Source organism: Aspergillus udagawae (assembly GCF_001078395.1).
Source record: "Aspergillus udagawae IFM 46973 DNA, scaffold_4, whole genome shotgun sequence".
In the NCBI taxonomy this organism is placed as follows: domain Eukaryota; kingdom Fungi; phylum Ascomycota; class Eurotiomycetes; order Eurotiales; family Aspergillaceae; genus Aspergillus; species Aspergillus udagawae.
The window spans coordinates 2528288-2544267 of NW_025091267.1; the positions used below are offsets into that span (position 1 = coordinate 2528288).

At 49.1% G+C, this 15980-nt stretch overlaps 3 protein-coding genes across 3 annotated transcripts; all 3 read right to left on the minus strand.

Annotated features, from left to right (window-relative positions):
* Positions 1-284: 284 nt before the first annotated feature.
* On the minus strand, positions 285-867 carry Aud_006272 (Spo12 family protein; the record flags this gene model as incomplete). The annotated part of the gene is made up of 3 exons (XM_043291175.1): positions 285-390; positions 467-556; positions 704-867. 3 exons carry the CDS (start codon positions 865-867, stop codon positions 285-287), a joined length of 360 nt encoding a protein of 119 aa, XP_043147110.1.
* An 852-nt stretch (positions 868-1719) lies between these two features.
* Aud_006273 (Sad1/UNC domain protein) lies at positions 1720-4248 on the minus strand (the record flags this gene model as incomplete). The annotated part of the gene is made up of 1 exon (XM_043291176.1): positions 1720-4248. The coding sequence occupies one exon, from the start codon at positions 4246-4248 to the stop codon at positions 1720-1722; it is 2529 nt and encodes an 842-aa protein (XP_043147111.1).
* Positions 4249-5641: 1393 nt separating this feature from the next.
* Aud_006274 (putative serine/threonine protein kinase) lies at positions 5642-7582 on the minus strand (the record flags this gene model as incomplete). The annotated part of the gene is made up of 1 exon (XM_043291177.1): positions 5642-7582. The coding sequence occupies one exon, from the start codon at positions 7580-7582 to the stop codon at positions 5642-5644; it is 1941 nt and encodes a 646-aa protein (XP_043147112.1).
* Positions 7583-15980: the final 8398 nt, after the last annotated feature.

Below are 15980 nucleotides of genomic sequence, written 5' to 3' on the forward strand. Positions count from 1 at the left end.
TAATCTCCGTATGAACCCCAGACCAGAAAAATCAAGGCACCCAGAAACCCAAAGGCAGCAGAGCCAGCCTTATAATGTCAACCAATCGTAATCACACAGGCACTGCCTGTGGATACCGAAAGATGGTAGATGCACGAAGCAGAGGACTCGAGACCGAGGCGGTCATGCTATGTATGCTCACTTTTTTACCTCCAACGATGCGACCAGCGCACGAACATGAGGAAAATGTGAAATATGCGACATCTTGCCCTCCGCTCCGCATACTATCGAGTGATTGACCATGTCTAGGCCGTATTGTCATCTCCAAGGTTCTTGTTATTATGTTCCGCCGTGTTCTGCTCAAAGTTCTTCTTGCCCAGCTTGGCGAAGAGCGACTGAGGCTTTCCAGCACTGTACATATTTCTGTTAGCATCATCTTCAAAGATAAAATATAATAATGATATTCAGACTCAAGCAGGTGACATACTTCTTGAAGCGCTTGCCCTTCAGATCACTCAGCTTCTTCGAGCAGGGACTCATGATATCATCCGATGGAGAAACATAGCTCGCTTGGTTTCTGTCCACAATTACTGTCAGACATGTACTTCAAATCTTCCTTCCAGCATAATAATAATGCACGATTTATGACGAGAACAGAGTTTGCTGCCCGTCCCGTCGCATCTCTCCAGAGTAATCGGGTGTCAAGCACTTCGGGAAAACTCACTTATCTTCGTTCTGCAGTTTACCCTGCAGGACTGACCGATGGTACTCCATTGAGTCCGGATTCCCCGATGCGGACTTAAGCTCGTTCACTTTGTCCTGGTTCGCGGCAGCGAGGTGGGTGTTTGTTGACCGGTCGGCCAGAGGGGCGTTGGGTGTGGAGTCCATTGTATACAAAGGGGTGGAATTTTCAGACGCGCTTTCTGCGTTCTCGTTTGTATTCACAGGGAGCTTTCAGCAAGAGATTATAAGTCCTGTGCTGAGTGTAGATCGTGGAGATGACTGTAATGTATGAGAAATATGTAGAATGAATGCAGAATGAATGACCTTGGATGGAGGAAGTGATGGATAAGCAGAGAAAGAAAAACCGTGCCGATTGTTGTCATGGCAACTACAGTGTGCCACCGGGAACCCTGACATTGCTATGCTTGACATCATATGAACAGATACGAGAAGGCTCAACGAGAATAATAAATAATGATTGAATATCGATAGGTCATCGTCTGTCATTCAAATCATAATCATAGCGGTATCTAAACATACTATAAACATAGATACAATGATATCGAATACAAGTGTACAACCGCCCCTGTCCTATACAACACTCCTAAAACGTACACAGATAAAACGAAAATATAATGATCATCCACTGCGTCATCCGTTGTTTACAGCAGTGAGTACAGAGTACTCTTGCCGAATAGAGAAAATAGAGGAGTCACATGAGGCCAGTGTTCCCCAGTCAACGTCACTCGGTTGATTCTGAGCAAGTCCTGGTGACAAAGAGCTGGATTAGCGTTCAGCTGAACCTGAGAACTCAGCTTGTAAGCCAGCCCTCAGGAATGGCAAGAGTTAGCATTCCGGGCCGTCGAAATCTGCAACAAAGACTGTTTATGACTCTGTACCCGCCCATTGCCCGAGTGACAGCCGCTCGTCTTTCAGACAATGCTCTCCTTATGAGGCTAGAGGTCATGTCGAGCATCCCCGAGCCGTGTCGCTGGCCCAATAGGTGCGTGCTTGTGCTCACGCCTCCATGGATCCAGATGCCTCTGAACCCCCGTCGTCGCTGTCTTCGCCACTCTTCAAGACAGGAGGGCTACTTTGCGACCGGAACTGAGGAGGTTCGATGTCTGGCAATTCAAGATCGCCAGGACATGGAGATGGTTCTCGTTTCTCTATGGACTCCAATGGCACTGATGTCTCCGACGTTGGTGTTGGCGGCGAGTATGCGATAGTGGGGCTCGGCGCACTGTCCTGCGTGTCGTCTGTAATATTCCTTCTGTGGCCACCACGATATGAGGACGTCGGCCTGGTAGAACTGGGACTCATGGAGGGCGAGCTAAATGGTGGAGATGACGATCGTAAACTATAGGATCGAGACACCATATTTTGCACGCTGGGGAACTCCATATAGCTGCTCACTGCACCCCGAGAAAACAAGACCAAGCCAAAGCAGAAGAGTACCATAATGCTTTGAATCACAGCGACCCGCTTCTGAAAGACAAGTTCATCTGCCAGGACACCCAGCTGCGCACTCAAGGAGAATATCTCCTGGTGATATTGGATGCGCTGGGTTTCAAACTCCAACGCAACCGTCTTCCAAACCTGATCATACTGTTCGCGGAACTGTCTCAGTTCATTCAAAACAGTCACATTCAGATTTTCGAGAAAGGTGGAGGTTTTCGACAGCTGGCGCTTCTCGACTTTGCTAAACGCATCACGCAGAATACGCGACTGCTCCTCGATGTATAGAAGAGACAGAGTCGAGTTCGACTCCAGCATCTGCAGCCGCTTGTTGACAGACTTAAAAAACGACTCTTGCGTAGTCGGGTTAGGCGATGGTGGTTGAGTTGCAGAAAATTTGGTTGAGTCTACTGGAGGAACTTGTTCTTCCTGGGATGAGGCTGTAGATTTCTGGTCTGCTTCCGACGTGGTATCGTGCTGCACGGGCTCAGATATGGTTGCCGTCGAAGCGGGAGAAGGGGTGCCGTCAGCTCCGGACTGTCCAGCAGCTCGTCGAGCATCGGGTGCGTCTTTGGTACCATTATCTTCACCGGGCACAATAGGCACAGAGTCCTCAGGTCCCGGTGGCGTAGTGTCCCTCGAAGGCGAGTCATGTTGAACAGCTGCGTCAGTTCTTTCCTGGCCATTAGGTCTCGTCGGTGTAGCCTGCGCACTGCATGTCTCAGAATCTACATAATTCGCCAGAAGCCTCTCCAGCCCTTGTGCTGGGTTCGGGCAAGTATCCTGGGTTTGAGCCTGCACTTTCCTGCCCGTGCCTTCACGAGTTTCGGCACCAACGTCGGATGGATTTTCAAATTGCTCTACAATCTCCGCGTCAGTGGCGGCATGGTCCGGCTCCAAAGTCTCGTCAACAATCTCATCGTCAACTCGACTGGCCTCGCCATCATGCTTGTATTCCTCCAGCATTGTCGTCCCATGGACGCGTATGAGACTCAGAGGGCAGTAGAACTCGTTTCCGTAGTGCGTCAAAAACTCAATCTTCAGATACCGAGCCCATATCAACGGGTTTTCCACCGCGAAGGCTTGAACTTCACGGGTGTTCCTGGCTTCAAAAACCCCCAGTTCCCTCCACTGGTCCGGTTTTGCCGGATATCGATCCGAAACGCTGACCCGGAAGGTATGAAAGATAGAACTGAAGAACTCGTAGTTTGCAAGAACCACAGTGTCCACCAGGATATCGTCGCACAGCTCGAGAATCAGAAACTTATTTTTAGCCCGACACTCATTTAGCATGTAGCTGTCTTTATTCTCGATCAGTACGGAAGACGAGCCCTGACACTCGGGGTTGGTCTTGAGCACCGTAGCAGCGCAGTCAAAGGAGGCGTAATTAAAGCGCTCCTTGCACGTCGTCCCAGCGTCTTTCCTGCGCGAGCCGCCTGACCGCAGAACTCCAGGAGATGGGGCACTCCCATCCCCACCAAGTCCACTATCAGTTGACCCCGCGCTTTCTCCCATTTGAACCCCCGAGCCAAACGACGGCGGTCGCGCGGCCTCCGGCGCGTCAGCCCCGAATCCACCAAAGTCAAGCTCAATCTCCGCGTCTTCCCCCAGCGAATCCAGCGCGTTGCTGATCCCTGTAGGCCGTCGTCGGCTCTCATTCCCTGCCACCACACCACGCCGGTTTCCCCCTACATTCTCCGCCGACTGGCCAACCTTTGCTAGATTCTGCTTCTTCCAATCTTCAAAGGATAGGAAGTTGGCGTTATCGAGAGGCGAATCTGTGTCCAGCTCTTGCTCCTGACCAGGGTGTTGCTGTTCAGTCGCAGGGCTGGCGGCGCTGGTCGGCGACGAACTGTCTGAAATAGTCGATACCGTAACAGAAGGCCCCCCAGTGACCGTAGTTCCTGCCCTGCTCCATCGAGTCTCGATGCAGACAGGCCACCGAATAAACTCGGCCTCAGTATCCCGCCAGCCCCTTGCCAGGCATAGTGGCTGTGAGTGCTCTCGTGCCGCTTCTCCAGCCGCAAGCAGGGCAAGGGTGGCCAAATGAACGAGAGATGCACCCACACATCGGCCCCAAAGCATCATGCACACGGCGTGACAGAGGGGCAGAAAGGGTATGCTCAGTCAAAAGCCGTTATCCCCTAAACTTCCTGCTAGCACACTTGACCCTGAAGTCGCCACTGATAAAGGGATGTCGAAAGATATTTTGAATTAGTCGACTAGATCATATTCATGGTGTGTACATTGGGCCTCTGCAAATCATGAGTAATGCATTATGGCGTCAGCGCTCCGGAGAATAAAGTGAAAGTAAGAAAAAGAAGGCTTATCAATACATGGGCTTACCGCGTGCATTCGGCCGCGCTTGCTTGGGCCAGTTGTCGCAAAGAATGAAAGAAGATCGAATAAAGAGGTGCGAAAGGCAGGCTTTCAAATATTGCTTTTCTAGACAACGACGGCCAGTGTTAATTCGACATGTCCGAGGGAAAAATGAAACTGTGTCCACAATTGCAGCCCATGTGCAAAGGAATTCGTCCCTGCATCAGGTTGAGGTGGCTTTCTGCGGCCGTCTCCAATCGTCCAACAGTGTGTGACCGCCTTTTCCACCCTCGTCACCGCCTCTAGAATGCCATCCCCATGGAGGAGTTGATAGGTAGCTATATGCACAGCGGTGATTCATCTCCTTTTAACTGAATTACTAGAGGAATAGTTAATGAAAGCAAGAAACGATTCACGAGAAATTGTTGATTCAGGACTAGTCCTTGGGATTATTGTCCACTTCACAGCCTACCTAATCAGCTGTTCCACCTAGCTAGCTACATACAGTACAGTGCATTGGCTCTTTTGAAGGAGCCAACAATAGACAGAAAGTGGAAGAGAACAATAGTCGCTATTCCCGCAGCTTCCTCCTTTTTTTCCCGCTTTTTCCTTCGGACTCGTGCAGAAGATTCGATGAATAGCAGGCGATGAACGTAAACCATCCATCTCTTTCGCCCTGCATTATCGCTCCTTGCCCCTGTGCCATTGCCAAACCGTCACACATTGCACCATTTGATGTTGAAGAAAGAGTATGTGAACACATAATGTTGAACTCGAACAGAGCACCCAACCTCCTTGGAATACAATCCCAATGGTTAAACCGCTGGTGAGTCACTTTTGAACCGTTCGCCGCCACCGTTTGCATGCTCCAGAGCGAGCTATAATATACAGTAATAAAAACGATAGACATGACCACGCGCTCCAATGCCGCGAAGAAGAAATTCTATCTATGAGAGTGCACTTTGTTTTTCTCAATGGAAATAGGAGAGAGGCGAGGGAAGTGTTGAAGAGGAAATCAAAAAAAGGGGGAAAAAAAAAAAAAAGGGGTGGCGTATATAGGTTTTCTTTGCTCTTCTTCCAGAAATGGATAAGACGCAACAACGGGACGGAAGGACATTTGACACAAGGGGAAGAGACGATGCTGCTGATGACGGTGATGGCATTAGAGGTGAAGGTCGTGCCAGCCACCCACAAGATCAAGATCCTCGTCGACGCTTCCATCGTAACCGCTGGGAATGAAAGGCTTGACGGCCTTTGGAGATTCCACTGCATCACGGCGCTTACCCTTCTCCGGGAACGGGCGACGCCGACGGTCCTGATGCGCGAGGTTATCTTTCTTGGCCCAAGATCCGTAGTCGAATCCAGATGAGCCAAGGCCCCAATCCTTTCGCCAACTCATGCTGTTTGAAGACTTCGGCTGGCCGAATGATCTTTCTGTAGGTTTGTAGTTTCTTCTTTTGTCGCCTAGTGCAGCCCACTTGTCCAGATTCGACTTCTTGGGTGAGGTTTGCGAGAAGCGAGGAGCCGAACTCATGGCGGGAGTACCAACATTGGGGAGAGGTGACTTGGCAGTAATATCGACGGGCTTGGTGGAAGGCGTCTCCTGCGCAGAAGAACGAGCATTGAGGAGCGAGGACGACTTGGGCTCACGAAGCCCAGTCGCGGGAGTAGGAACATCCAAGGTGCTGCTCTCATGGCTCCAGCTACGGGAGTTTGCCTCGTGCCGATCCTGAAAGACGGCGTCCTCATGTTCGAATTCCTCATCTTCATCCCAAAGGTCGCTCCAGCTCTTCGAAATCTGATCGGTCTTGTTCCGCCCAAATACCATGGACAGAGAAGGTACCGGTTTGGCTGCATGGCTCGGAAGAGAACCTGTGATTGGCACAGGATCCGAAGGAGGCGGGTACCTAGGGGCAATCGGACGGAAGGCGGCAGACTTGAAAGAGTCACCTAGGGCGGAGTCGAGAACGGATGCCATAGATGGAGTGCCGTGATGAACGGAGAACCAAGACGTACCAGCCGTTTCCGAGGCAGGGAAGAGGTCTTCGGAGTAGCTCTCGTTGTCGGGGATAGCAGACAGCTGGCGAATGGCTTGGGGTGGGCTGGATTGCAAAGCTTTGGCCCAGGGGAAAGAATCGCCTTGGTGCGCAAAAGTGGTTTGGACCGAAGGGGTTCGGAGAGGCTCGCGGTTGGCACTTGCAGGAACAACTTCGCGGTCGTCAGTGCAGAAATCGTCCAATACTTCATCGTCGGTAGTGAAGGAAACCGCCCGCAGGAGGGTATCACGGACACCGGCGAGCGAGCGTTTCTCAGGATCGATGGCCAAGGCAATTCTCAGAATCTCAAAAGTATCCTGGGACATGTTGGTGAAGATGTCGAACAGAGACTGGCGATCACGAACGTAATCCGCGAAGAGGATGTCCGATTCCGTGGGGGTTGCAAATGGATTGCGAGCGAAGAGGACATTCAACAAGCAGATGCCAATCGCCCAGATATCAGCCTTGGCAGGCGAATAGCCATTAGTACCCGGGTCATACTGTTCGGGGGCCATGTAGCGGTCGCTTCCAACGCACGCTTCATGACACCAAGCAGCACGAGTTGCCAAGCCAAAGTCACCGAGCTTCATCGTGCCGTCCTGCGTCAAGAAGATGTTCTCCGGTTTGATGTCACGGTGGTACATGCCATTCGAGTGAAGGAACTCAACGGCACTAACCAGCTGCAGCATGAAATCGCGAACATGCTCCGTCTCCAACGGACCGCGGTTGTGCCGAATCGCTTCATAAAGATCGCCGTTGGTGCAGTACTCCAGAACGAGGTACAAATGAGCCTCCGTCTCGAATGAGTGAATAAGATTCACGATATTCGGATGGTAGGCAAGGCGCTTGTGACAATGAAGCTCTTCAAAACGATCGTCCATCGCAGATGGAGCCGATGGATCATCGGATGGTGCCTTGGTCAAACACTTGATCGCCACTTCCTGGCCGGTCTTGATATCTGTAGCGAGAAAGACCATACCAAAGGATCCATGGTTCAAGGGAGCCACAGTTCTAAAACGACCATCCAAAAGCTGGCCTTTGACAAAGTTGTTCTTCAAGCAATCCATGGCGGATGGTTTGGATAGCACGACGTTCGTTTGAAAAAAGGTATGAGGTCCGTTGGAAGAGAGGATTGGTGGCGGTCCGTGAGAGCAGTCTCTTTAGACAAATGAGGTAAGGCCGACGAGGCAGTATGAGACCTCTCGGAAGGCCAATGCAGAACAGAAAGCAAGAAGAAGCAACCAGGCTATAAAATATGATCAAGAAGAAAACCAGGTCTGCAATGCCAATAGGACCTTCACCACCGAAGAGGACCAACAAATAAAGGGAACAGAAGAATCGAAAGAGATGAAAAGCGAAACACCGATTGTTGACTCAGACTTTCATATAAATACCGGAGATGATAACAAAAAGGAAAGATGAGAGTGGGCGCGAAGCGCGGTTCAGAGTACCCAAGGAGGGTTTGACGAGGCAAGGAAATAATAAAGACCGTTATTGGTTCATCTGTATATCGTTTCACAGAATGAGAGTGAATAGAATAAAGAGAGAGCGAGCTTCGAGTGAACGGCTATGTCCGGTAGGAGGACACGAGAAGTTGTGAGGTGAGAAGAAATTGAGAGACGATAGAAACGCTGCGTGATATCGTAACCTTAATGCCAAAGTATAACAAACAAGTCTCGTAACTTATAAAGCTGCCTTCGAACACCAGGCTGAAGGGCGAGGAAGATGGTGTGACTCAGAAGCCGAGGATTAAAAAGTCATAAGTTCCAGAGGGCGTGCAATGCAATACTTGCAGAAGTGAGAGCTGGTATATAGAAAGGGCCAGAGAAGGCAATGGACAACTGGTATCAGGCGTCTTCAACAAAGTCGAAGAACCAGATATCAGCACCCGGCCCCGGTTTGGCGGAGATTGACAGACAGCGAGGCAGATCTCACGCTCAAACAAATCGATACCCTCACGCCTAGTATATCTGTTGCAATGCAGCACGGTACTGGAATGAATTGCAAGTCGCAGAAAGGTTGGTCACAAATGACTTCTTATCCGTGGTCGACTAGCGGTATGAGTCACGGTAGCTGGAGGTGTTCGGGAGGCCAAAGAGACGATACAGCGGTGAGGAGAGCTCGAAGCGGACAAGACGAGTGCACCTGCTCAGAACAGATGGAGAAACAGAGACCTGATCTGATTTTAGGTATTAAGAAGCACTATCGAGTCGCAACGGGTTGAGGTCGAGAAGAAGGGAGGCTGGTGAGGGTTGTGGTTGATCGGGATAAGGATGACAGGAGTTGTTGAGCAGACGGTCGGAAGGTGGCAAATTAGGTCGGTATGTAGGTAGTGCTGGATGGACGATTTAAAAGCTTAGGCGGGTTCGAATCGATGATGAAGAGGAAGAGTAGAAGGAAAGAGACGATGGGAGAAGAGAAGAAGAGAAGGAACAGGACAGACTAGGAGTATGGAGTAGGGAAGACGAGGCGATAGGGATGGGGAGAGGATGGATAAGGAGATTGCGGGTACTGTATGACTGCAACTATAGACCAGCGATGAGCAATAATGTCAGGTTGTTGGGCCGGCTATGGTTATGTAATAGGAAGGGAGGAGGGGTGGGAAGCAGCAGGCATACACTTCCGTTACCTAAGGCAAAGACGGCACTCGGAACCTTTGGGGGAGCAGGAAGTAAGGTAACAGGCCAGTGACGGAGAGAAAGCGGCCGAACGAGCGCGAAACGTCCTGCGACTGGACGACATTCGAGGCGGATCCAAAGTGGATTCCGCCTGAGCCAATCTGCTGTCATACTTTCCATACCAATACGTTGTCCTCGTGGTGACTGGTAGGTAAAGTAACTTAGGTAACGAGGTAACGACAATACGCGCGAAGGGGTGATCTCCGGTCGGCCCACCCTTCCTGATTGCTGGCAGATGGGCGCTGGTCGCAGGCGGCACTAGGAGGTCCAGTCTGCTTTCGGAAATGGCCCCACACCCCCCTGAATGATTCATCCTTCCTTATGGGCAGGTAACAACAGCAAATCCTCCCATCCTCGTCATCATCACTGTCGTCTCCATTATTATCTTGAATATCCTCATTATTAGAACTACGGAAACAAATCTAAATCACTAGCTCCATTATTGAGACTTGGGTACCTTAAGTCGTTGAGAACGGCTAATTGACTGTTGTTCCCTTGGCCACATGACGATGTATCAGTCCGTAGCGTTCCAGTAATTAAAATCATTATCACCCAGGTACTCGAAAGGAATTAGAACTCTCCAGGCATTCCTGAGCACTGTCAATTGATTTTTTTGTCTTCTGTAGTCTCCCTCCCTATGCCTAAATTCGGATCCGAATCATTCAGGCTGCGACTTTCATGATCAATTTGACATGCTTATGAATCTGCTACGTTTGTCCCAGATTCCCAGGGCAAGGTGTACATTTGCTACTTGGATCAGCGGTTATGCATTAGAGATAACAGAGTTTACTTGTTAGACCTGCTGTGGAGCAGCTGATAAAAGCATAAGATACCTAGTATTCTGTCTTGATTCTTGGTTTACTGAGTTCCGCAGCTGTGGTAGGCTGGATAGCAAATCAGATATGCCTGGAAATACTCCGTCCATCGTACATAATAGGTACCAAATAATCAAAGGGGACAACGGTGCTAAACAAGTTCCTGCAGGTCCAAAGACTAAACAGGGTCTTAAGAGAACACGCTTCATTAGAGTGATAAAAAAAATAAAATAACTACCTTAGCACCATGAGTAGTTAATATCTCAAAAAGCCCATAATGTAGCCAGTTGGCATTTCTATCTCCATTTTGCAATTGCACCACAGCTTCCATCTAGAGCAATGGCTTTTGCCATCAAGGGTTGCTGAGTATGGATAAACAATGATGTGGGAGTCGATGCTGGGCGAGACCCTCGGTGGTGAACCAGTCAACCGGATGATGGAAGACAATGATGCATCATGGGCCACCCCCAGTAATTCCCTCGCCGATGGCGGAGCAACGGTGGTGGTAAGGCTACTCCATTTTCGGCTACATGCACTGCCGCTACTGCAATCTGAACCAATAGGGAGCCGCCGAATTGATACTAAATTCAGGCTACATGACGCCACACCAAATCGGATAGCGCAATGACCAATGATCACCTGGTTCGAGAGTCTGAGACCCAAGAAAGCCTGGGGGTTGTCAAGGATAATGATCAAACTGTCTCATAGAGACAGAGAAAAGCATGGGGAAACGTCATTTCAGGAACAGATATCAGCATTTAGCATCATATTACTACTGTATTTTTATTGATATCCCTGTCATACTTCTCTAGGTTATATCACCATTAATTAAAGTCAAACGAAGGTCTAGATATGGGATAACCAGTTCATAGGAACAGGAACAGGTACCTGGATCATAATAATAAGACTTTCATGTGTATGGCCCCGGCTCAAATGGTCCCAATACTGCTTATGCAAAGCAATACCCCCTGTGTCGCACAACTGATACCTGATCTGCGCAATCAACGTTGAACAGCCTTTGGCGCGCGGGATTCTCAAACACAATCCATGCAATCATGGAATTGTATCAATTTGCGGGGGTTTTCCAAAAAGCAATTACACCTAGAAACCAATGTATCAGATTTCCACAGCAGCGGGCGGGGTGACACTTGACACATTCATCAGGAGAGAGGAATGAACAATGCATGGTCAGTTAATCATAATATTCGACTGGCTGCCGCTCCTGTCACTGTGAAGACAACAATCTCGACTCGCCGTCAAGGAAAGGACCTAGAAAACGGCTTGGCCGTGGCTGGCATGCATGCTGGATGCGCATGCCTGGCAACAGCTGGCAGAGGAATGGACGGACTGACTTTCCATCAAAGTGCACAATCTCGGCGGTGAGAGAGCGGGAATAGGCCCTTGAGCTGCACCCTACGTTAGCCCAAGCTTGACCGCTTCCTTTCTGTATGCATGTGTCTCTACGGAGTAAAGTGTAGACTTTTTTGACCTTGCAGTTGGCGTTGCGTGTTTCTGATGCGCTTGCTGCTGTTGCCCTGAGACCGACTCACAAGTACAGCAGACTGGAAGATTGGTCAGGGTGCATACGAATCATGGAGAGCATGACATATACCTCCTGATAAGCAGGTACACAGTACCTTCTGAACTGTTGAGGAGACTTTGTCTAGTCCAACTCGGTAGCTACTTCAGTTTACCTTCCCGATCACCATGGTTCCAATTGCGGACATCATCTTGATCAACCGCTCTAGCTGACATCACGCGATAAGCTCCTTCCCTCTCAACCATACAAAACGCACCACGCCATCTTCTCGTGGTCTGTTTCCCTGCCACTACAAAAAGAGATCTCTTATCTGTTGGCTGACGGCACTCTTGTGATTCTATGACTTTCTATCACTTTCTATGCTTCCCTACGGATCCGGCAACCTTCTCAAGTCATTATAATCAATCCCAATTGGGCAATATGAGCTTGATGCTTGCCTCTAGTTGATTGTCGACTCTGGTGGCACCAAGTCGTTCATTGAAGATTCCTTCTAGGAAGGTATTTTGATACCTTGGTGGCCTCTCCCCCAAAGGCATGCGTCTTTGCTAGGGTTTTCAGAGATGGCCGGAGACTTTCCTCGTCTATGCTTGTCGCAATGGTACTGGACTGTTCCTCAAAATATTGGCTGGGAGTTGACAATCATGGCGCTCCTGCTTCGCCATACTCGGCATCTGGCACTTTCAGTTGCCGTCGGTTGATCAAGGCGTCCGTGTTGGATCACTTCGCATTCAACTTCCAAGGTAAACGCCAGTTGAAACCAACCAGAGAAGTAGTCCGACCTATCGTCCATGTCTACACTAATTCTTCGGTTGAGCACATCCTCTTGCCTATTCAGCTCCTCGTATTGACCGTTAGGTTTGGCGGATTTTGCATGCATGGCTGGAATGATGGACGGCTATTCACCACAGCAGCTTCAGCCATTGCGTTTAGATACGTATGTTTACGAGTGCTAATCCATTCCATTATGTCCATTAGCAGTGCGGCCGGGCATTGACCAAGAATAAGGTGGGATAGAGCCAATTCAGCACCCATCCGTGGGCTGTGGAGACCTCTTTCTCTGACTGCATAGGGGTTATTTCCCTTGTGTAAGGTAGCCCACATAGGCTCCTAGTCAAGTCGCTTCTGGATAATTGTAAACACTTACGGGCAAGTATGGTTGGCTGCTCTGGTGGGACAGAACATTCCCCAATGCATGGATCTACCCTACATAGATACCTTGTGCAAGTATTTTGTACCGAGTGCGTCCTGGACGTAATTGAGGATAGCAGCAAGGATAGCGAATGCAGGCAGAGAGGACACAGTTTCCGTCCTTCAGATCAGCGATACTTCTGGTCAACCATGCAAAACAAAATATATGGAATTACGCTGACTATCTTCGGGTCGCGTGTCTACCTTCCCTTCCCTACCAGAATATTCGTGGACATGATTGCATGATTCTGACTGATCGTTGAGCAGCATGTCCATAGCGCAAGAGGTAACAGAGGGATTCCCACATTCTGACGATTACGAAGTCGCATGATCAAAAATTTTCCCCCATGTGGCGGAAGAGGATCTCCAATAATCATGATACCAGCCTTCTTTTCTGCACTAGCAACCTCAAAAATGAGAGCGATCTAGCAACCTGCCGTTGCAAATACTACTGGTCTGTCGATTACCCCGCACGATCTTCGGGTCGCCCAGTCAATATGGGAACTCCTCGGTCCTATCATCAGCGGCAATTATGGGGCAATGTCAAAATGCGATTAACCTCTCAATGATGTGATTTGTCCAAAAGAGGTCCAAACCTATGGTAGGTAACTGTCCTTACTTTCATACAGCACTCTATCTCCATATGGGGTAATACGTAAACCCGGACATACATCACCTGCAATCTTCCAAAGTTAATTAGGATCATTGCCAGAAGGTGTGCAGACGACCGAGCATCCATTGTCTATCTAGTGGGATCTATTCCCCGTTCTTTGGGAAATTTTCTGGATTTCTGGCACTGGCCTCTTGACTCGAGAGTCTCAGCAGACCGAATTATACTCCTAGAGAGTTGAGGCCTGCTGTAAGAGGGAAACCGCTCTTTATCAAGTGCTGTCTTGCCAATCCCTGCCACGGTGCCACCGCATTTCCAGAGCGCGGAGAATATGCAGAGAGTATGGTTGGCTCAGTGGCTGTGTTTCCCCGGTTTCAAGAATCAGGGGTCCATCTATTGCTCTTCACCTTGAGCTTTTTTTGAGACTGGAAGACAACTTCGCCATTGAGTCTAAAATGCTAACATAGGATCTTCTCAAGGACATCCCGTGGCAAGTAGGCCATAAGTGGATCAGGTGCAATAGAATATCGATTCAAGTGGATGGTAAGGCGTGATCTATCCAGAGATATTTCTCGCAGCCCACCATGTCTGCTTTTCAAAATGAAATCGCTCATCTCCTCTAGATCTTGTAATGCAAGCTCTCTAAGTTGAACGAAGGTTTCAAAAGCACGTTCGTAATCCTGATTCTAAGTCCACCCATCCCGGTCCACAAACCCTCGCAGTGCGTCCCAAAAGTCTGCTTGCTCATTCCAACCTTCGCCCTCTCGATAGTGTGTTTTCAGCTCCTCATCAGTGAACTTTATCGGACAAGCACCTCGTTGGTCTTCTCATCCCAATGGCTGCGGTTCGTATATCAGTTGGTCACATTGCATCTAAAGTATACCTAGAACATACCTCGCACCACGGATAAGGCACCGTTTGAAGGGTAGAATATCGTCATCCCAAGAGTTTGTAGAAAGTACTACTGCATCTTTTCTTGTACGCCCGTGAGGTAAGTCAAAATCTCGTGGAGGACTGGGTCTGTCCTCTTTGTGTCGATGCATATGCCCAGAATACATTAGATTTTCCACTTGAGCCGGATCAGAGCTCGCTCGTCTTATCTTCGATAGCCTTGTAGTTACTCGGTAAATTCCAGCTTTGGTTTTTCCATTGTAAGCTACTCATTTCGGACGTCGAGCTTGGAGGAAGAGAGGACCAGCCCAAATATCCTGCCAGCCTACAAATCCTGTAACCTTGTTCCCCTCAACAAATAGATTCAGAGCATGAGTATCCCAGTGCCAAATGGTAGACTTGTTCAGCTCTTTATTGTTCGGCAGAAGATAGTCGGAAACATCCAGAAACTTGTTGTAAAGCTCGTTATGGGAATCGGGGCGACTCGCGAGTCTGCAACTACAAACATGTCATGTCGTGGTTTTCGAGTCGTTGCTGTCGCATAACGACTAATCCAGGCAATCTCTCGCCGGGCTATTACCTTGAGATAATCTTCATGGCACTTCCCTGTGAACATGTTTTAGAAAAGATAACATCACGGGCGGATATCTAGTAGCTCTCAGGGGCCACGATCGACTCCCCAAGATGCCTGTTCTTTGTCCCAGAAGTCGTTATTGGACAGTGGTCCTGTCACAAAATGACTCTCGACTTCCTTCCTCTGTGATTGAGGTGCATCACTCGCGATTTCAGCTTTTTCGTACCCTAGAAACGCGTCATCCACGAAGTAGAGACTTCTATAAGTAGATTTTCTCTGCCAGACTTAGAAGGCCATCATCTGAAATGGTCTTGACATACCGCGTAAACGATAGAGATAGGGGCTTCTTTCAATAGCAACAATCTCCTCCACAGTCTTCAACTTATCGGTAAGCTTCAGATCATCCCAGATCCCGCCAAGTTGCCTCCCAGTAGCTTCCTCCATAAGTATATATTCGGATCCCACAGGGTTATCTGCTTTTCAACTCCAAGCTAAGACTTTTGGGACAGGTATTTCAAGGATAGACTTGCCTGCGAAGGGTCAGAGGTACGCTTCTGTTCCTCATTCTCAGGGGAAGATGACTTACAAAGTCCATGGTCGCAACTTGCGACGCAGTTTTCTTGCACGAACGTCCAACGTTAGGATACGGTATACGTGCAATCACCGCCAAGTTATTATCCATAACAATTCGGAAGACTTATCGAGTCGTCATATATACGCAGGCCTTTGTACCGACGCTTGTTGTAGCAGTAGCCCTGAATTCAGACACATTGAACTGTTTGTATCGATAGCGGAGCTGGATGTCCTCGTCCCACAAGCATCTCCCGCTTCACTAACGGTAAAATTCCTCATACTGGGACTCTGAATGTTCGGATATAGTTCAAACGGGATTGAAGGGAGGGCTAGATGCTGAAGCAGCGAGACAACGAGTGAAGAGCACTGGTGTTCGTTTAACAAGACCAGCTTTGCGAAGGATGGAGTCAAAGTGACGAAAAATTAGACATGTCTTGCTTGTATGATGTCTACGATTTCCCCTAAACAGAATGTAATATAGGTAATGGCATGGTTGAGCCGGTGAGCGCCTAATCTAGCTACCCCCGGCTGTGTGAGTCCAGAAAGGCAACGTCTTCCTAGTTCTTCTGTTTCACCTCTCATAGTTCTGAAACCTC